Here is a 22,706-nt window from a genome sequence, read left to right on the forward strand (position 1 = left end):
GTGTCGAGTATTTTGAGTGTAAAATTTCGTTTCCCACCTTTGGCCTATAGTTCTTCATGAACAATAACAAGAGAAAGTATTGCCTCGTAAAATCTCTCTGCCCCGGATATGCACATTCAACATCTTCAAGGCAAATAAACAAATTTGGTGAAGTATCTCACAGAAATCGGATTTATTGAATATAACATGTACAAATCGTGTACAGAAAGAATGCTGATCTCTTGTAGCACACAAAAACCAGAAATCTTGTTGCTGACTACCAGATCTACGGGAAAAATCTACGCGACCAGGAACTGATCTGTTGCATATTGGAAACCAATCGAATCGAAAAACTACTCAAATACGGAAAGTGCTGGAGCCTTTGCCGTCGGTTTGATCACCTCCGACGGAAACTGCTGCCGGTCGTATGCACAGACCTCTCTGCAAGAGCGCTCATGAATGCAACCCAAGCCAGGAATATCAACACGAGTACGCACACTGCCACCACTATGGTCACAACCGTAACTTTGCGCCAATCTTTCTTCACAGTCCTTATTACTCCCGCCCGGCACGAGTTGCAGTTGTAGCATAGCTGATTCGGGTCGTTGCTCCATCGGCTGCAATCCACATCCGCGTGAGGGCTCGTTGGTTCCACCCAGTTCGTTGCATTTACAAACCTGAACCCGCACGATGTTGGAGGCTTGCAACATCCTGACTGCATATCACTCCATACAGCAATGTACTCGTTCAGCCATACAATACACAAAAAAATCACTAATGCTGTCGACACAACGGGTTCCTATATCAACTTCCGCGTACCTGGGTGTAGGTGAGTTTGATCTGGTACAGCTCGTTCACAGTTTGATAATCCTCGTACATTCCGGTGCAAACGTGTGCTTTCCAGAGGCAACGCTTGATTTTATCCCAGTTCTGCATGTTGTTCACACGATTCCGCAGCCAAGGGGAGTAATCGTTGAGACGATACTCCTTGAATCTGGCGCCGTGGACTTCATGTCCCTTGCTACCTCTTGTCACAGCAAACGCAAATATCGTTAAAGCCAAGAGCACCAAGATGATGAGGAGCAGGGAAACGACGTAAATCCAGAGGACAAACGCCAATCGTCGGGCGGCACCGAAGAGGCCAATGGCCGAGACAACAAACATGAGGATTCCGATCACGATGAGCGGCCAGTGGAGGAAGCTGAGGCAATCTGTGCGGTGTTTATGGGCGAGCCAGACGCCCATAACGAAGACGGGGATGGAGAGAAGCAAGGTGAAGCAGTTGATGACAATGAGGACGACATTGTTGGCCTTGAGCGGAGGTGGTCGACGAGGGGGGGCGAGAGAAGGTCGGCCGGGTTGTGTCGTAGCCTGCATGGTCGGGACGGAGGCAAAGAGCTAAAAGAGCTTGTGATGAGGGCAGATGGTGTGTTTGTGATCTATTAGGTGCTATAAGAAGAAGATGAAGACGAAATATGTGATCTACTAGGTGGTTTAAGAAGAAGAAGATGTGATCGAGTAGATGGTAGAAGAAGAAGAAGAAGAAGAAGAAGAAGAAGAAGAAATATAGTAAATGGTATAAGAAGAAGAAGATATGAAGATGTGATCTAGTAAATGGTATAAGAAGAAGAAGAATAAGATGATGTGACCGAGTGGGTGGCATAAGAAGAATCTGGATGTATTAATGAGGAAGGAAAGCAAAAAGAGGTCCTCTTCTACAACTTTGCAAAATAGTTATTTTTGTGGAGAAGCACCATTAAATACACGTCTCGTTACTCCCTTGATTCCTACACTTATTTAAATACACGTCTCGTTACTCCCTTGATTCCTACACTTGCTTTTGCTTTGCAACAACCTTTACTTCAAGTCATTCTAGCCTATTCCTCTTTAGGTAAAGTTGAGGCAAGGTTTTTCTCCAATATATACATACAAAGATTTCATCTCCCCTTTACTCGTGGGGTCACTCTTTTTTACTCTCATATACACATGCCTCACAATGTTGCATTTTACTTCAATCCACTCATGCCATGTGTTTATTCTCCAATATATACATACAAATATTTCATCTGCCCTTTAATTGTGGGGTTACTCTTTTTACTCTCAACCAACTCATGCCATGTGATTAACTTTATCACATATTTATGGCCCTAGTTTGCCATAGCATTTACTTATGCATATAAACACTCAACCTTAGAAGATGCTCTCTGTTTTGATAGTGTCTGCATGGTTATTATTGAAAAAGAAATCTAATAGTCCTTTTGCTTTTCCTACATATACGTATATTGCTTATAACAATAAAATTATATGGACTATTTGATTGAGCTAGGCACTCATGGTAACCAAGGAAAGTTGTGGTAATAATTAATTCACATACACTTTTTTATTATTTCACACACACACACACACACACACACGCATGCACGCACACACGCATGCACACACATGTGCATGTGCACGCACGTGTGTGTACACACACACATGTATACTTTCCCAACTATGAATTATTCTTTTGTGTAACCCCCATGAAATATCCTCTTTACACTCTTGTTTTAACCACCCCACACACCAAGGACACTAATCCTCCCACACACACACACACACACATGTATACTTTCCCAACTATATATGAATTATTCTTTTGTGTACCCCCCACAAAATCTCCTCTTTACACTCTCTTTTTAACCACCCCACACACCAAGCATACTAATCCTCCCATACCTCCTTTAATCCCTTCTCAACCGATGCACTTATTCGCTCCTTACTCCACTTGTGACTTAAACTTCACTTGTGAATTAAACCTTTTTTTAATTATCTAAGAATCCATATAGTTATCTATATTCCTAGGTAAAGCGGTAACAAGCCGGGGAATACAGGCATTACCTGTCTACCCAAATGTAACTTGATGTTCTAACACTCGTTTGTTTGGATGGTGGCAGGTAAGTGGCCCCTGAGCTTGGAACCTTAACTGCCTGAGGATTTGACATCTTTTTTCGATATTACGTTTGTCAAACTTAATATTATTAAAAATTCTTAATTTTTGTCAAAATTTTTGCAAACTCTAGTTGTTGCATTTTTCAACTTAGATGTCTAAAAAATTATTTCCTTATATGTTCCCATTTTTTAACTTTTTATCCAATTGATGAAATTAATTCTATGGCTCAATTATTGATGGAACTTTTTAATCTAAACACACACTTTGATATCCCAACTAGCCTTTGGTCGGGCTAGTGCCATACAGTTAATTCACATCCATTAGATAATTCTTTAGCATGGATAATCCCTAGTCATTTTGTGATCCGTCTTAGTTTTTACTAACTTTTATATCTATTTTGCAGAAGTAGTTTATGCATTTACTATTGGCAGTATTTTTTCATTTTGACACTTATTAGACAGATCCACTTTTATTCACTTATTATCCAATAGGTGGGGAGTAAGTTCCACATGGTGGGCTTACTCCCCACCATGTGGTCTCACCCTTTGGGTTGGGGATGGGCCACACACACACACATGCACGCATGCATGCACGCACGTATGTACACACACGTCCACGGAAGCTGCATGCATGTACACACACACCCACGCTCACATCACTACATGCATGAATGCATGTACGTGTATGTGCACACGCACACGCACACGCACACCACACCATGCATGTGCATGTGCATGTGTGAGCACATCGCACACACACATTGTGCATGCGCACGCAGATGCACACACACAAAACCAAATATTACAATTTAGCTAATACTAAGAGCATATTCCTACGAAGAATAAAATTATTTGTAAACTTATCAAAGAACGCAATTGTGTTTGGACTTGCATCTTTTCAAGAGAACAAATTTCATTGCAAGAAATGGTTTATAAAAGCTCAAGCACCCTTAATAAATTTCCATACCTTCAAGAGAACCATTGCCATTTATAAAGCTTTTAAGAAAATCATCATTTAATATTCAAAGAACCTCAATAAATTTCCATAACTTCAAGAGAAGATAGTTTTATGAAGCACTAATCATTGATAAAATTAATTGACAAGAAGAAAATATCAAATACCACTATTGATTGTACAAACGAATGAGGATACATGCACTTATGAACCCCATGAGGGGATAAGTAGCATGCTTTTTAGCACTCTTTAATCATTAATTAGTCTAATATACACTACTACACACAGCCCTTATTCCGATGGTTAAGCATCGACGTTTAACATGCACGGTGCACTAATCATTGGTACGTAAGGCAGGTATATACCGATCTTTACCAGACTTGTAAATGGTGGGTATATAGTGACCTTTACTAGACTTGTAAAAGGTCATTATATAATGACTCTAAGATAATTTCATATACTGACATTTTACAGAGAGTGTTTTTCCCCATACCGACCTTTAAAGAGAGTTTTTCCCAATGACAATTTTTTTTTCTTTTCATACATGTTTAATCCTTTGAAAGAATAAAAATACAAGAGCAAGTAAATCAAGTTTGAAGCTCATATATTCATGTCCAAGTTTGAGATTAAAAAAATCAATCTAGAGCATTTACATCAATGGCTTCATGTGCTGAGCCAAGTTCAGCATGCCAAAAAAGTCTATCACCAGCTCTATATCGAGTTGATCTCCTATATCATCATTGTACTCTGGCATCGTATGTTTACCTAAGACTTGATCTTCATTAATAAAGTCGGGTGATTCTTGATCGTCATCTTCTTTCTCAATATCATGATCTCCATCTTCCTCCCAAATGATGTCATTATGTGCATCTTCCTCTTGGCTCATATTGTGATCTTCATCTTCTTCGCTAGATCCATTTGGATCAATTGGATCTGGCATTGGTAGTGGCATCTCCATATCTACATCTCTATCTTCAAAAATCTATTTACTTCGTGGTGCAACTTGGATCACATACCACCATCTTTGATCAGAACGATCCGGATGAAAAACCACCTGTATTGAAGATGGGTGTCAAACGCCATCAATTATATGAATTTATGCTTAAGTACATGTACCAATTGATCTTAAAAAAAGAACGCATTTGATTAATTAAATCATTAGTATGCACCTGCTGACAATGCTCGAGAAGAGTATCACTTTCATCAGTCCAAAGTTTGGTGGAGTCTATCGCAAAGAAACCAATATTGTCTTTCCTCATTGTAGCATGGGGAGTGTTGTAAATACACTACTACACACGCATCCTATTGCGACGTTTACGTACCGACGATTAGCGCCCGCTTAGCGTTAATCGTCGGTATAAAAATCGGGTGTCGTAAATCGTCGCTATATAGCGACTTTTAATAAGAGTCGCTATATAGCGACGTTAGTAATGGTCGCTATATAGCGACTTTTAAAGGTCGCTATATAGCGACTTTAGTAAAAGTCGCTATATAATGACTTTTAAAAGTCGCTATATAGCGACACTGAGACTATATTATAGCGACGTTTTCCAGAGAGGTTTTTTTTTTTTTTTTAGCCTTAAAATTTATTTTCTTCCAATGACAAAATTTTTTAAATTTTCATACATGTTTGAGCTCATAGAGAAATAAAAAATGAGAGCATGTACATCAAGCCTTTGAAGCTCATATATTCATGTCCAAGTTGGAGATGAGAAAAATCAAATTAAATAAGAGCATTTACATCAACTGTTTCATCTTGAGCCAAGTCTAAGGCGCCAAGCAAGTCTATCTCCAACTCTATACCGAGTTGATCTCCTATATCATCATCGTACTCTAGCATCGTACGTTCACCTAAAAGTATTTGATCATCTTCTTCAATTAAGCTTAAGTGTGGTGATCGATCTTGACGATTGTTGTCTTCCTCGTCAATATCGTGATCTCCATCCTCCTCCCGTGCGATGTCATTATGCGCATCTTCCTCTTGCCTCATATGGTGATCTACATCTTCTTCGCTAGATTCATCAATTGGATCCGGATTTGGTAGTGGCATCTCCATATCCACATCTCGATCTTCAAAAATCTGCTTTCTTCGTGGTGCAACTTGGATCACGTACCACCATCTTGGATCAGAACGATCCGGATGAAAAACCACCTATATTGAAGATGAAAAATCACGTGCCAAATGTCGTCAATTATATATATATCAATGGACTTAAAAAACGAAAGCTTCGACTAATTGAATCATTAGTATGCACCTGCTCACAGTGCTCGGGAAGAACAAAAGTATCACTTTCATCGGTCCAATGTTTGGTGGAGTCTATTGCAAAGAGACCGCTACCATCTTTTCTCACAGTTGCATGGGGACCGTTGTAAGTAGTTCTAAACCATTTTACATCAAGAATGAAAATAGTAAATCGTCTGAAATCAATTTCATAGATGTCGCGTATGGTTCCACAATAATCCAACTGTGAGGAGAGAAGATTGGTATCCGAAGCACTTGCTCGGCTATCTTGTGTGAAGTTAGCCATGACTCCACAATCATACGTGACTCTCTTTGAATCGATGCGTTCTATGCGAAAATGTCGTCCATATGACCATAATGCACTGTACTTTTTGTACTGTAAAAGAGCATCATTAAAACAATGAAGATGCACCTATTTTATAGCATATATTGCCACAAATAATTACTTAATTACATCAAGAGATAAGAAACTTACATGCACCATACATCCAGATGATAACTCCCGCTCGCGCTCGTTTATTGTCTCTCCATCACGTTCGGCTTTACGTATAGCTAGTTGTAGCCAATCAAGTGACATGTGAGTAGGGAGAAGAGCCAGATCTCGTGGATATGGTTGTGATCGCCTGTACATTACTCTGAATCTCGTCCTTGCATTTATTCTTTCTGCTTTGGCCACTTCATATCTCTCAATCCACTTCTGCATCTCAGGGCTATTGAGGATACAAAACTTATTGAATTTCTCCATTTGCTCTTCGCTCATCTTTCTTTCAATCCCTTTTCCTTGGGGGACCTCGCCAATGATGCGATCATCATCCTTGTTGTGCCAAGCTTGCGGCATATCAGGATCCGTGGATGCAAGAAACTCTGTGATATATACTAATGACTCTTGCACAAGCCATCCCTCTGCCATGCTTGCTTCTGGTCTTGCTCTTTGTCTTACAAACCCCTTTAAAGTTTTCATAAACCGCTCGAGAAAAAACATCCATCGATTATGAACGGTACCTGCTATAGCCACCTCATCAACTATGTGCACAAGCAAGTGGACTTGAGTTGTCATAATGCTTGAGGGAAAGTGCTTCTCAAGCAAGCATACGGCTTCGATGGATTCCACCCTAGCCTTCTCGATGCTCAATATAGAGATCTCTTTTTGAGATATCCACCTATTTCACATGTCCATGCATATGTAAGATATTTGAGATATCCACCTATTTCACATGTCCATGAAGAAAATACATAATGCGAATTGATAGTAAGCATACCTCACAATACCACAGATCTTGAATATAGCATTTCTAACATCTTCTTGTAAGCACCCTTTTATTGTAATTGGAAGGATGAACTATCAAAGCAACAATGAAATCATGTCAACAATATAACATAATAATAATTACGCTAATGCCTTGTACTATTATCGGTACACTAATTCTACTTAGAATACCTGTAAGACCTTGTGCCAATCATGGGACTTGAGGCCACTAAGCTTATTGTCCTTTGAAAATGCTCCTTTCAAGCAACGCATGTACCCTGTCGGTGTTTGAAAAGAGGCAATGTCTACCTTGATCGCTGCCTCCTCCCTCGTAGAGAGGATCCACGTTGCTTTCGGGAGGACAACTTTTCCTGAAGCATGCACTTGGGGCCACAAACGAGACATCCTATTCATAGCACGCAAGTCTTCTCGCACTCCTCTCGAGTCCTTGGAACCAACCAAGTGTGCCCAAATGGTAGCCCCCACATTCTTAAAGATATGCATGGGATCCAAGAGATGATTGATTTGTAACTGACCCCAATAAGGAAGCTCGTGAAAAATCGATAGCCTCTTCATACCAGGAGGAGGTTCCTCTCCATTCTCCCTCCAAGCTTGAATCCAATCACTTGCTTTCAAATATGATGGTGGTGGATCAAGCTGACCTCCACGTGCGAGATGGTCGAGCGGAAGGTATCGAGCATGACCTTCATAAACATTTTTCCTCATGTGTTTGGAGTAGCGTGCAAGCGATTTCAGAGCGGGTCCACAAACAGGACAAGCATGGTACCCACTTGTAACAAGCCCTGCACGCGTGCATGAATATGTTAGTACAAGACATGCGTGCAAAAGAGAGTAAAAAAAGCATAATCCCTCATTGTACATGTAAAGACATAACCACGTACCTGCGCACTCTCCATATCCTGGGTAGTCATGCATGGTCCACATCAAGATACCCCTGACGGAAATATCATTGGTATGCCTAGGAGCTCTGGAAATATCAAAGACCTGCACTCCTCTCCATAATATCTGTAACTCCTCTATCAAAGGTGCCATGTACACGTCCATGTTTCTTGCCTTGTACTTTCCTGGCACAAGTAGTGCAAGCATGAGGTGTCCCTTTTTTATTGTTAGCCATGGTGGGATATTGTAATTCACCACGACTATGGGCCATGTCGACCAAGATGTCGAGCGTAACCCGAAAGGATTCACGCCGTCCATGGCTAGCCCAAGATGTAAGTTGCGTGGCTCTCTCGCAAAGTCCGGCCACTGATTATCTATGTGCTTCCAAGCCGCACAATCTGCGGGAATCCTCAATGTGTGATCAGTGGACCGATGAGATGCATGCCATGTCATCAACTCCGCTATGGATTTGCATCGAAACATGTGTTGTATTCTTGCAATGATGGGAAAGTGTCTTAAGACCTTTACCGGTATCCTCTCACCCTGCAAGTCATCTCTATATCGTTGTTCCCCACACTTTGGACAACTAGCCAAATCTCCATGCTCACGACGAAAGAGAATACAATCATTACGGCAAGCATGGATGGTATCATAATCCATACCCACTATTGTTAGCATCTTTTTCGCTTCATCTCTTGATGCGGGCATGGTATTTGGTGCAGGCAACATCTTTTGGAGCAACCTATGACAAAGACACTATCCAAATGATGATTCTCAAAACAAACAATATCCAAATAATGAGTCAATCAAATTAATGCAAGGGCTAACCTCATTAAGGCCGAGACACTTGTATCCGACCATCCATACTGTACTTGTAGATTCAAGATTGAGAGACAAGCACGTAGTTTAGACATCCTGGCACCCTCGTACAATTGTGTTGATTGCAACTCTCGCATTTTCACCTCAGACTCTGACATCACGTGTACGTGGGATGTAGTGCCCCTAAAAATGGAATCCATCATGTCGACCATACCCTCGTCGTCATCTGGGAGACTATAGTCTTGTTGAAAGTGAGAAGGTATATGTGTACCCTCGTCACCCTCGTCATCCTGTCATAAGCTCATTCGTGTAAATAAAAGATCTTCTAATTCCGGGTATACAATAAGATTGCGAACTTAAATAGCTTTGACTTACCGATGATCCATCAACATGTGCAACACCAACGGGGGGTACTGGTTCCGGCTCCTCCCCATACATCCGCAAGTGGCGCATGATAATACGACGTTGATGTCGTACTTCTCGCTTGCAATGAGTGCAATGACAATATAACCTCTCCGTAAGCCACTTCGTGCTCCCGGGCGTTGGCGCATCATCGGATGAGCTTCCACTCGTCCCTTCCATCTACACTTATAAAACCAAAACATAAGCATGAAGAGGAGATGTACACAATTATGAGCATAGCATGTTTAATTTGAGCTTCTCTTGAGGCTATATAAAAAGAATGACATCGCTATATAGTAAGGATTGAAACAAAAAATCCTATATAGTAAGGCTGTGTAGTAAGAGGAGATATTGACAATTATAGGCATAGCATGTTTGAGTCACAAGAGGCCTCATTAAAAAACAAACAGTAAGCGTCGCTATATAGCGACGCTCTGTTCCGTCGCTATATAGCGACGATTTTAATTGAAAGCGTCGCTATATAGCGACGTTTTCAATTAAAAACGTCGCTATATAGCGACGAATAAGCGTCGCTATATAGCGACGCTGTGGGTTAAAACCCGAAACGCCGAAACCCGCGGCGTTTTGCTCAAAGCTTTCCTAATCTCTAAACTAAGCTCTCCAAAATCTCCTCCCACCTATTTTCACTGACCTCCCATCTATTCCAAGCAACCTCCTACCCTATTTCCCACTCCTCACCCTCCTCCTACCTCTTGTGCACCCTCTCTCTCCTTTTTCCCTCTTTGGTTTCCAGAAAGAAAGTTCTTCAAAAGGTGAGTTTTTTTCAACAATGTAGGTTGTTTGTTTGTTAGCTTTGGTTTTGTGAGTGTTTCTACTTGTATTGCTAAAGTTTTAAACTAGTTTTCATGCTTGATTAGAAAGGATTCAAACAAAAAACGAAATTTCAAGAAAGAAAGAAAATTTCAAGAAAGAAAGAAAGAAACTCACCTCTTCTTTCTGTATTTCTCTTCCTTCTCTTCCTTCTCTTCTCCTCAATCTCCTCCTTTCCTTGTCTCCTCAATCTTCTCTTTCCTTGTCTCCTTTCAAGAATTTGCTTTTGTGATCTCCTCTTTCCACTAACATCTTATTTGAAAAAATGGATTGTTTTCTCTCTTTTGTAGTGCCAGTCCACTACACCGAGCGGGACATAGTCTCTCTTTCGTGGGCCCAGTCCACTACACCGAGCGGGACATACTTTTACAGGTAAGTGCTTCCTCTTCTTTCCATTTAAGCTTTTTGTTATTTGCATTTACCTGCAGCTAGCGCCTTAAGCGCTAGCTGCAGTGATGGGCGTAGGAACCCTCTCTTCCCCCTTCTCTTTTTCTCATTTTCCCCCTTCTCTTTTTTCCCTCTTCTCTTATTCTCTCTTTCCCCCTCTCTCTTTTCCCTTCTCTCTTTCCTTTCCCCCTTATTCTCTATTTCCGCATCCCTCTTATTCTCTTATGCTTATGCTTCTCTCATTCCGCATAAGCTCCTCCTCTATTTCCGCATGAGCATAAGCTCATGCTTATGCTCATTCATGAGCATGAGCTTATGCGTAAGTTTCCGCAAGAGCTTATGCGGAAATAGAGAATGAGAGAAGCATATGCTTCTCTCATTCTCTTTTTCCGCATAAGCTCCTTCTCTCATTCCGCTTAAGCTCCTTCTCTATTTCCGCATGAGCATAAGCATGAGCTTATGCTTATGCTTATGCTTATGCTTATGCATAAGCATAAGCATAAGCTCATGCTTATGCTCATTCTTCGCATGAGCTTATGCGTAAGTTTCCGCAAGAGCTTATACGGAAATAGAGAATGAGAGAAGCATATGCTTCTCTCATTCTCTTTTTCCGCATAAGCTCCTTCTCTCATTCCGCTTAAGCTCCTTCTCTATTTTCGCATGAGCATAAGCATGAGCTTATGCTTATGCTTATGCTCATTCTTCGCATGAGCTTATGCGTAAGTTTCTGCAAGAGCTTATACGGAAATAGAGAATGAGAGAAGCATATGCTTCTCTCATTCTCTTTTTCCGCATAAGCTCCTTCTCTCATTCCGCTTAAGCTCCTTCTCTATTTCCGCATGAGCATAAGCATGAGCTTATGCTTATGCTTATGCTTATGCTTATGCATAAGCATAAGCATAAGCTCATGCTTATGCTCATTCATCCGCAAGCATAAGCATGAGCATAAGCATGAGCATAAGCATGAGCTTATGCTTATGCTTATGCATAAGCATAAGCATAAGCTCATGCTTATGCTCATTCATGAGCATGAGCTTATGCGTAAGTTTCCGCAAGAGCTTATGCGGAAATAGAGAATGAGAGAAGCATATGCTTCTCTCATTCTCTTTTTCCGCATAAGCTCCTTCTCTTATTCCGCATGCAAGTTTCCGCAAGTTTCCGCATGAGCTCCTTCTCTTATTCCGCATAAGCTCCTTCTCTCATTCCGCATAAGCTCCTTCTCTATTTCCGCATGAGCATAAGCATGAGCTTATGCTTATGCTTATGCTTATGCTTATGCTTATGCATAAGCATAAGCATAAGCTCATGCTTATGCTCATTCATCCGCAAGAGCTTATGCGTAAGTTTCCGCAAGAGCTTATCCGCAAGTTTCCGCAAGTGCTCCTTCTCTTTTTCCGCATAAGCTCCTCCTCTATTTCCGCATGAGCATAAGCATGAGCTTATGCTTATGCTTATGCATAAGCATAAGCATAAGCTCATGCTTATGCTCATTCATGAGCATGAGCTTATGCGTAAGTTTCCGCAAGAGCTTATGCGGAAATAGAGAATGAGAGAAGCATATGCTTCTCTCATTCTCTTTTTTCGCATAAGCTCCTTCTCTCATTCCGCATAAGCATAAGCATGAGCTCCTTCTCTCCTTCTCTCCGCATAAGCTCCTTCTCTCATTCCGCATAAGCATAAGCATAAGCATAAGCTCCTTCTCTCCTTCTCTTATCCGCAAGTTTCTGCAAGTGCTCCTTCTCTTTTTCCGCATAAGCTCCCTCTCTTTTTCCGCATGAGCATAAGCATGAGCTTATGCTTATGCTTATGCTCATGCATAAGCATAAGCATAAGCTCATGCTTATGCTCATTCTTCATGCTTATGCTCATTCATGAGCATGAGCTTATGCGTAAGTTTCCGCAAGAGCTTATGCGGAAATAGAGAATGAGAGAAGCATATGCTTCTCTCATTCTCTTTTTCCGCATAAGCTCCTTCTCTTATTCCGCATGCAAGTTTCCGCAAGTTTCCGCATGAGCTCCTTCTCTTATTCCGCATAAGCTCCTTCTCTCATTCCGCATAAGCTCCTTCTCTATTTCCGCATGAGCATAAGCATGAGCTTATGCTTATGCTTATGCTTGTGCTTATGCATAAGCATAAGCATAAGCTCATGCTTATGCTCATTCATCCGCAAGAGCTTATGCGTAAGTTTCCGCAAGAGCTTATCCGCAAGTTTCCGCAAGTGCTCCTTCTTTTTTTCCGCATAAGCTCCTCCTCTATTTCCGCATGAGCATAAGCATGAGCTTATGCTTATGCTTATGCATAAGCATAAGCATAAGCTCATGCTTATGCTCATTCATGAGCATGAGCTTATGCGTAAGTTTCCGCAAGAGCTTATGCGGAAATAGAGAATGAGAGAAGCATATGCTTCTCTCATTCTCTTTTTCCGCATAAGCTCCTTCTCTCATTCCGCATAAGCATAAGCATGAGCTCCTTCTCTCCTTCTCTCCGCATAAGCTCCTTCTCTCATTCCGCATAAGCATAAGCATAAGCATAAGCTCCTTCTCTCCTTCTCTTATCCGCAAGTTTCCGCAAGTGCTCCTTCTCTTTTTCCGCATAAGCTCCCTCTCTTTTTCCGCATGAGCATAAGCATGAGCTTATGCTTATGCTTATGCTTATGCATAAGCATAAGCATAAGCTCATGCTTATGCTCATTCTTCATGCTTATGCTCATTCATGTCCATGAGCTTATGCGTAAGTTTCCGCAAGAGCTTATGCGGAAATAGAGAATGAGAGAAGCATATGCTTCTCTCATTCTCTTTTTCCGCATAAGCTCCTTCTCTTATTCCGCATGCAAGTTTCCGCAAGTTTCCGCATGAGCTCCTTCTCTTATTCCGCATAAGCTCCTTCTCTCATTCCGCATAAGCTCTTTCTCTATTTCCGCATGAGCATAAGCTCCTTCTCCTTCTCTTTCCCTTTCTCTCATTCTCTATTTCCTCGTTCTCATTCTTTTCTTTCCTTTACATCTTCTTTCCCTCTTATCTTTCCCTCTTTCCTTTCCCTCTTTCCTTTCCCTCTTCTTTCTTCTTGCCTATGCCTATGCCTATGAGAATGCTCATGTTTGTTTATTTGTTTTCTGTTTTCGTGTTTGTGTCTATGTTAGACATGGGATCACGTCGCTCATCGGACGAGTACGGACAGCCTCGCAGGAGGAGAGCTCACGATCTATATGCTCCAGAGGACTTTGATTCCTCTCAGGCGACTACCCCGAGGACTACCCCTGGTCCGACTCCTCTCGGTCCTAGCACTGTGACTACCCCTGGTCCGACCCCTCTTCCACGTAGCACTGCGACTACCCCTCAGGGGACTCCTTTGCTAGCCGCGCATGGCTTTGTTGGGACTCCCGACGAGTTTGTAGCGCAGATGAGCGATGAGGAGGCAGCGAGATTCTTCTCTCTGCTCTCTCAGAGGACCTCCGCAATTCCTTCCCCTACACCGACGGGTGGACGTACAGCCCAGCCATCCCCTCGCGCCCCTTCGACCGCGGGATCATCACCTGCGCATGCCTCCCGCAAGGGAAGGAAGAGTAGGATGGGCGGCTCATGTTGTGCTGACTCAGGAGATGTAGACGAGTCAGCACACTCACGCTCCTTTAGGTCTCCACTTGGTCCGGAGACACAGTATCAGTCAGGTCCCTTTCCCTCTCCTACTCCCACAGCTACTCCTCGATCCGAAAGCGGTCGCGCAGCTTCCACTCCTTCAGACTCTGCTACCGTCAGTCCCCCTTACTCATCAGGGGATCTCTCCTATCAAATCACATCTGCCGGAGAGATAATAGAAGACAAAAAGGGCAAAGCAGTGATGGCCGCCATGAGGCGGTTGATGAGTCATCACTTCAAGAGCGGCATAAATATCGATTGGCGGTATCAAGATGGCCAAAAGAAGCAGGCGGTGATCGATGAGTTAAAACTCAGATTTCCTAATCCGCCAAATGTGGAGTTTAATAACAGTTATATGCTCGAGCGCATGGGTTTGGTCCTAAAGCATCGCAGATCAACCATGCGTACTTCCATTACAAAGGGGTTGTCTAAACCCAGCTGGGCAGACAAAGCTGATTGGAAGTTCTTGAAGAAGCAGAATAGGGACCATCCTGAAATGTTCGAGGGTCAGAGGAGGGCTGCGAAGAGACGGCTGGATGTCGTAGGTACTTCGCACTTTGGTGCAGGTGGACGGTATGCGTTCGAGGAAACCGTGGTAAGTTTACTTCTTTCCATTTAATGTATTGTTCTATTTGTTTTACTTACATATTACATGCACTTTAGCTAACTCTAACTCTCGTAAATTGGATCCACAGCAAGCTGCGATGGGTCGTCTTCCTACGGATGCAGAGACGCGGCGCGCATTTCGGATAGGAACCAAGCCGTGGTTCATTGAGCAAGAGGCAATGGGAGCGACAGTCAATTGGGCTGAGGTGGCTGCTCGCACGGTATAAGTTTACTCCTGCTTGTAATCTCACTTTTTAATTTAAGTTCCAATCTAATTTTCGATTTATATGGTTCAGTCTCAGGGTCAAAGCTCAAGCGTCCCATCATCAGAGACGAGCGATCAACAGGGGCAAGGATCGGACGCAGGTGCCGATGACGAAGGAGAAGACGCAGGTGTCGGGGACGAGGGAGAAGATGTAGGTGCCGAGGACCAGGGAACAGCCCAACAAGACGATTCGGATTCGGATTCGGATTAGTAGTGGTAGTAGCATTTTTCATATCCGCTCGTTAGAGCCATTTTGTATCACCCTTTCACAGGGTAATTTTGTTTCAAACACAGTTGTATATGTATATGCATTTCTTCCTCATCGTTCACAAGAACAATTTTGTATCACCCTGCAAGCAAGGGAAATTTTGTTATAAAAAACTTTCTTTTGTAATTACAAAAAAAAAAAAATGGTTAGTGGGGCTAAACAGGGCTTCCTTTTGGCCCTGTTTAGCCCCACTAACCATTTTTTTTACCTTCTGTTAATCGTCGCTATATAGCGACGTTTACCAGTGTCGCTATATAGCGACGATTAACAGAGTCGCTATATAGCGACGTTTATATCGTCGCTATATAGCGACGTTTACATCGTCGCTATATAGCGACGATTAACAGCGTCGCTATATAGCGACGGTTTATAGCGACGCTCCTTTTCCGACGATTTTAACGACTTTTATAGCGACCTTTGCGCCCGTGAAAAAAAAAATTTTAATGTAAAAAGCGTCGGTATTTCCGTCGGAAAATGGCCTATGCCTTGTAGTGATAGTTCTAAACCATTTTACATCAAGAATGAAAATACTAAATCATCTGAAATTAATTTCGTAGATTTTGCATATGGTCCCACAATAATCCAACTGCGAGGAGAGAAGATTGGTATCCGAAGCACTTGCTCGGCTATCTTTTGTGAAGTTAGCCATGACTCCACAATCGTATGTGACTCTCTTTAAATCAATGTGTTCCACACAAACATGTCATCCATATGACCATAATGCACTATACTTTTTGTACTGCAAAAGAGCATCATTAAAACAATGAGGATGCATCTATTTTATAGCGTATATTGCCATAAATAATTACTTAATTACATCAAGAGGCAAGAAACTTACATGCATCATACATCTAGATGATAACTCTCTCTCACGCTCGTTTATTGTCTCTCCATCACGTTCGGCTTTACGTAGAGCCAGTTGTCGCCAATCAAGTGACATGTGAGTGGGGAGAAGGGCGAGATCCCGTGGATATATGGTTGCGCTTGCATGTGCATTACTCTGAATCTCATCCTTGCATTTATTCTTTCTGCTTTGGCTGCTTCATATCTCTCAATCCACTTCTGCATCTCCTTGCTATTGAGGATACAAAACTTATTGAATTTCTCCATTTGCTCTTTGCTCATCTTTCTTTCAATCCCTTTTCCTTGGGGAACCTCGCCAACCCTTGTTATGCCAAGCTTGTGGCATATTGGGATCCATGGATGGAAGATATATACTATGACTCTTGCATAAGCGATCCCTCTACCATGCTTGCTTCCAGTCTTGCTCTTTGCCTTACAAATCCCTTCAAAGTTTTCATAAACCGCTTGAGAAAAAACATCCACCGACTATGAATGGTACCTGCAATGGCCACCTCATCAACTCTGTGCACAAGCATGCACACTTGAGTTGTCATAATGCTTGAGGGAAAGTGCTTCTCAAGAAAGCATACGGCTTCGATGGAGTCCACCCTAGCCTTCTTGATGCTCAGCGATATGGAGATCTCTTTTTGAGGTATCCACCTATTTCACATGCCCATGTAAGATTCATAATCAGTCTACTAAAGATTATTCAACTTAAATTGAAGAAAATGCAATCAATGTCAGTTGATAGTAAGCATACCTCACAATACCACTGATCTTGAATATAGCATTTCTAACATCTTCTTGTAAGCACGCTTTCACTATAATTGGGAGGATGAACTATTCAAGCAACAAAGAAGTCATGTCAATAATATAACATAATCATAATTACACTAACGCATCATGATTATCAGTACACTAATCCTATAGCTTAGAATACATTCTATAAGACCTTGTGCCAATCATGGGACTTGAGACCACTAAGCTTATTGCCCTTTAAAAATGCTCCTTTCAAGCAACGCATGTATCCTATTGGTGTTCGAAAAGAGGCAATGTCCGTCTTGACAGCTGCCTCCTCTCTGTTAGAGAGGATCCATGTTGCTTTCGCGAGGACAACTTTACGAACACGTACATGGGGCCACAAATGAGGAATCCTATTCATAGTGTGCAAATCTTACCACACTCCTCTTGAGTCTTTGTCACCAACCAAGTGTGCCCAAATAGTAGCCCTCACATTCTTGAAGATATGCATGGGATCCAAGAGATGATTGATTTGCAATTGACCCCAATAAGGAAGCTCATGAAAGATGGATAGCCTCTTCATACCAAGAGGAGGCTTCTCTCCATTTGCCCTCCAATCACTTGCCTTCAAATATGGTGGTGGTGGATCAAGTTGGCCTCCATGCGTGAGATGGTCTAGCGGAAGGTATCAAGCATGACCTTCATAAACCATTTTCCTCATATGTTTGTAGTGTCATGCAAGTGCACTCAAACCCTTCCCACAAACAGGATAAGCATGGTACCCACTTATTGCAAGTCCTGCATGCATGCATGAATGTGTTAGTATAAGACATGCGCTAGAAAGTGAGTCATAAAAGTATCATTATACATGTAAAGACACAACCATGTACTTGCGCATGCTCCATATCTTGGGTAGTCATGCATGGTCCACATCAAGGTTCCCCTGACCAAAATGTCATTGGTATTTCTAGGAGCTCTGGAAATATCAAAGACCCACACTTCTCTCCATAAGATCTATAAGTCCTCTATCGGTGCCATGTACACGTCCATATTTTTAGCCTTATACTTCCCTAGCACAAGTAGTGCAAGCATGAGGTGGCCCTTCTTTATTGTTAGCCATGGTGGGATATTGTAATTCACCAAGAATATAAGGAATATACGCCATGTCGACCAAGATGTCGAGCATAACCCGAAAGGGTTCATGCCGTCCATGGCGAGCCCAAGATGTAAGTTGCGTGGCTCCCTCACAAAGTCCAGCCCCACTGATTGTCTATGTGCTTCCAAGCAGCACAATCTACAGGAACCCTCAATGTGTCATCAGTGGACCGATGTGTAGCATGCCAAGTCATCAACTCCGCTATGGATTTGCATCGGAACATGTGCTATATTCTAGCAATGATGGGAAAGTGTCTTAAGACCTTTACTGGGATTTGATCACCTTGCAAGTCATCTCTATATCGTTGTTCCCCACACTCTGGACAACTAGCCAAATCTCCATGCTCATGGTGAAAGAGAATACAATCATTACAACAAGCATGGATGGTATCATAATCCATACCCACCGTTGTTAGCATCTTCTTTGCTTTATCTATTGATGCGGGCATGGTATTTGGTGCAGGCAACATCTTCTGAAGAAAACCTATCGCAATTCAAACATACCTACGCTTCGAATAATGAGAAACTATGATGATTCTCAAAACAAACAATATCCAAATTATGAGATAAATTAATGTAGGAGATAACCTCATTAAGGCCGAGAAACTTATATCGGACCACCCATACTTTGCTTCCAAATTCAAGATTGAGAGACAAGCTCGTAGTTTTGACATCCCAACATCCTCGTACAACCGTGTTGATTGCAACTCTCGCATATTGACATCACATGTACATGTGATGTAGTGCCCCTAAAAATAGAATCCGTCATGTCCACCATACCCTCGTCATCATCGAGCACATCTGGGAGACTATTCTCGTGCTCAAAGTGTGAAGGTATACGTGCACCCTTGCCACCCTTCTCATCCTGTCTCAAGGTTTTGTGTAAATATAAGATCCTGTCTTAAGGTTTCGTGTCATGTAGGTATGCAATATTAATCACGAACTCAAATAGCATTGACTTACTGATGATCCATCACCATGTGCACCACCAATGGTGGGTACTGGTGTGGGCTCCTCCCCGTACATCTGCAAGTGGTGCATGACAATATGACATTGATGTCGTACTTCTCGCTTGCAATGAGTGCAATGAAAATACAACCTCTCTGTAAGCCACTCCATAAGCCACAATGAGTGCAATGACAATACAACCTCAGCCACTCCATGCTCGTGGGCGTTGGCACATCATCTGACGAGCTTCCACTTGTCCCTTCCATCTACACACCTCCAAAATCACAACACAAAATGATTACAATCCACTCAAGATCCAAAAAATAGAAACCCATGAGCTTTTATGCCCCTTGCTAGATTTAGTGCCCTATACCGTTGGTATATACTGATGCTTGTAGGATATATAGAGTTGCTATATACTGATGGAGTAGTGTTGATATATACTGACGCTGGGAGCTAAAACCCGAAACTCGCGTGTTGTCGCTCCTCACAACTCTATTGCGAGAAAAGAAAAAAACTCTTCTCCTTCGTTATATTCGACGACCTCACTTTCCTCCAACCTCTTCCCCACACTCCTCACCCCTACCCAGCCCCTCTCCCAACACTTGTGCTCCCTCTCCACCCTTCTCCCTCTCTGCTTGTGTGAAAGGATGTTTTTCAAGAAGGCATGTCTATTTAAGCGATGTAGGTTCATTTTTTGTGAGATTTTGTTTTGTGAGTGTTGAAGCGTGTTTCTCCTTGCATTGCTAATCCCATGTGCTAATTTTCATGCTTGATTTTCAAAGTTGAAGGACAAAAAATGAGAAGTTGGTGAAAGAAAGAAGGCTCACCTCTTCTTTTTTTGGTATTTCTCTACTTTCTCTTTCCCTTCCTTTCATGGTTTCTCCTTGTTTGTAGGCTTCTCTTTGTCCCCTCAATCCATTTGGAAAGTTGCTTCTCCAAACTCCTCCTTTCACTAATGAGTAATCTGAAAAATGGTATGTTTTCTCTCTTTTGTAGGGCTAGTACATGAAATACCTCTTCCAAATGGGATTTTAACAAGGTAAGAAAGTGCTTCCTCTCTTTTCCTATTTTTCTTTTTGTGATTTCATTGGCTTGCACAGCTAGCGCCGTAAGCGCTAGCTGTAGCAGTGATGGGCGTAGGAACCCTCTCTTCCCCTCTCTTCTCTTATTTCCTCTGAATCTTCCCCTCTTTCCCTCTTTTCCTCCCTCTTTCCCTCCCTCTTCCTCCCCTCTCTTTTCCTCTCTTTCCCTACCTTTTCCTCCCCTCTCTTATTTCTTCTTCTTCCTCCCCTCTTTTCCTATCTTTTGTTGTCTTCCCAAAACCCCAACCTGCTTCCCCACATTGGAGTGATTCGGGACATCTAAACTCTGCTATCACATGTAGTAGAGAAGATTGCGCACGATACAGACTGGGTGAAGTATAACGTCGAAGTGCATGCGCTTAGGTGGGGTCCTGACTGAAGGCACGTGGAGCAGCAGCGACGATTGAGGCAAGCACGAAATAACCTACAAGATCTCTGTAGGATTTGGAGAGACCACCATGACCACTGGACCTACAAAGATGAAATTATAAAGGACATAATGGGTTGTGTAGAGGTCTTCATGGACTGCAAGTATGTAATCCATGAAGAGTATGACCTCATATTAGAAGAAGTGAAAGATGAGGTCCCGAGTGACCCGCCTAGCGAGCAATGAGGAGGAGGAAAGTACCTCAGATAGTAATGCAGAGCAGTAGACCTCCTCCAATATTTTGGCATTTTTGGAGAATGTCTCTTTTGGAGATAGATTTTGCTTAAGCGTACAATTTTTTCTCCTCTTTTTTTGTATATGAGAACTCTTGTTTAACAATAGTATTTTTTGTGATATTTTTTATATATGAAAACCTTCTTGGATTCCACTTGTCTTTCATAAATATTTATCCTTTCATAATTGTATTTTCATAATTGTCTTAAGTAAATAATTGTCCTTTCTGTGTTGATGTCTTTTCATAGTTTTATTAAATTGAATTTGAGTTTGAAGTAATAAATTGTCTTTTCGCTTCTTACCCACTCTTGTGTTTGTTTTTATTTTCATGTTTGTGTCTGCGTTTGTCCAATCCCCCCAAATTAGACATGGCATCACGTCGCACATCCTCTGAGTATGAAACCCCTCGTAGGAGGAGACATCATGATCTATACTCTCCAAAGGACTTTGATTCCCCTCAGTCGACTCCTCAGGGGCCTACCCCTGCGACTACCCCTGGGCCGACTCCTCTTGTGCCTAGCACTACGACTACCCCTCGGGGAACTCCTTTGCTAGCAGCCAATGGCTTCCTCAAGAGTCCCGATGAGTTTGTCACACAAATGAGCGATGCAGATGGAGCGAGATTATTCTCTCTGTTGTCCCAAAGGACCTCAGCTATTCCTACAACCCTCAAGAGTAGATCAAGGACATTGACAGTTGGACCTACTCGACAGTTGTCCCCTCTATCCCCTTCGACTAAGGGGTCATCACCTAGGCATCCCATCATAAGGGAAGGAAGAGTAGGAAGGGTCAAGGCTATTGTGGTGAGTCGAGGGATGTAGACGAGTCAGCACACTCACATCCCTACAGGCCTCCCTTGGTCATGAGACCCAGTACCAGTTAGGTCCCTTGCCTTGTCCCACTCCCACTCCCTCTACTACCCCTCGCTCCATAAGCGCTCACAATACCACCCCTTGCTCATCTACTACCACTTCCACTCCCCCTTTCCCACCTGAGGACTTGTACTATGAAGTCACTTGGGGTGGAGAGATCACAGAAAATAAAAAGGGCAAAGAAGTGCTGGCCACCATGATGTGGTTGATGAGCCACCATTTCAAGAGCAGCATAAATATTGACTGGTGGTATCAGGATGATGAAAAGAAGAAGGCAATCATCGAGGAATTGAAAAGACAATACCCTAACTCCTCCAATTGGGAGTTTAATGACAATTACATGCGAGAGCGCATGTGTGCTGTCTTGAAGCATCGTAGGTCAATCTTGCGAACTTCGATCGCAAAGAAGAAGCCTAAACCTAGCTGGGCGGATAAAGATGACTGGAAGTTTTTGAAGAAGAAGTACAGGGACAACCCCCAAAAGTTCAACAGTCAGAGAAGGGCTACGAGGAGACGGTTGGACACTATAGGTACTTCGTACCTCGGTGGAATGATTGCGTTTGAGGCATGGGTGGTAAGTTTACTTCTTCTCATTTAATTTATTGCTCTATTTGTTTTATTACAGATTGCATGTACTTTATCTCACTCTCATAATTTGGGTCCATAGCAATCTACAATTGGTCGCCTTACCACAAACAGAGACGAGATGCCCATTCCACATAGGAGCAAAGCCGTGGTTTATTAAGATGGAGGCACAAGGAGTGGCAGTCGATTGGCCTGAGGTGGCTGCTCGCTCGGTATAAGTCTACTCCTACTTGTAATCTCAGTTTTTAAAAATTTTTATTCTTTAAGTTCCAATCTAATTTCCAATTAATATGGTTTCACTCTTAGGGTGCAAGCTCGAACGTCCCATCAGTGGAGGTGAGCGGTGATG

The 22,706-nt window shown here is 42.4% G+C and overlaps 1 protein-coding gene across 1 annotated transcript; it reads right to left on the minus strand.

The window, feature by feature from the left end:
* Nucleotides 1–244: 244 nt before the first annotated feature.
* Nucleotides 245–1,482, minus strand: LOC147890788 (tetraspanin-2-like). Its single transcript, XM_087390058.1, has 2 exons — nt 799–1,482; nt 245–694 (listed from the first exon to the last, which is right to left on the minus strand). Exons 1-2 carry the CDS (start codon nt 1,354–1,356, stop codon nt 377–379), a joined length of 876 nt encoding a protein of 291 aa, XP_087246184.1. The 5' UTR covers nt 1,357–1,482; the 3' UTR covers nt 245–376.
* Nucleotides 1,483–22,706: the final 21,224 nt, after the last annotated feature.

This window comes from Dipteris shenzhenensis, chromosome 18 (assembly GCF_047967505.1).
Source record: "Dipteris shenzhenensis isolate YYH24624 ecotype China chromosome 18, Dip_SZ_1.0, whole genome shotgun sequence".
In the NCBI taxonomy this organism is placed as follows: domain Eukaryota; kingdom Viridiplantae; phylum Streptophyta; class Polypodiopsida; order Gleicheniales; family Dipteridaceae; genus Dipteris; species Dipteris shenzhenensis.

Bases quoted from the DNA above. Each gene is read 5' to 3' on its own strand.
- LOC147890788 (XM_087390058.1), bottom strand. From the start codon at position 1,356: ATGCAGGCTACGACACAACCCGGCCGACCTTCTCTCGCCCCCCCTCGT. The intron at 695-798 runs GTACGCGGAAGT...AGTGATATGCAG, and splicing joins TCAAACTCACCTACACCCAG to TCAGGATGTTGCAAGCCTCC.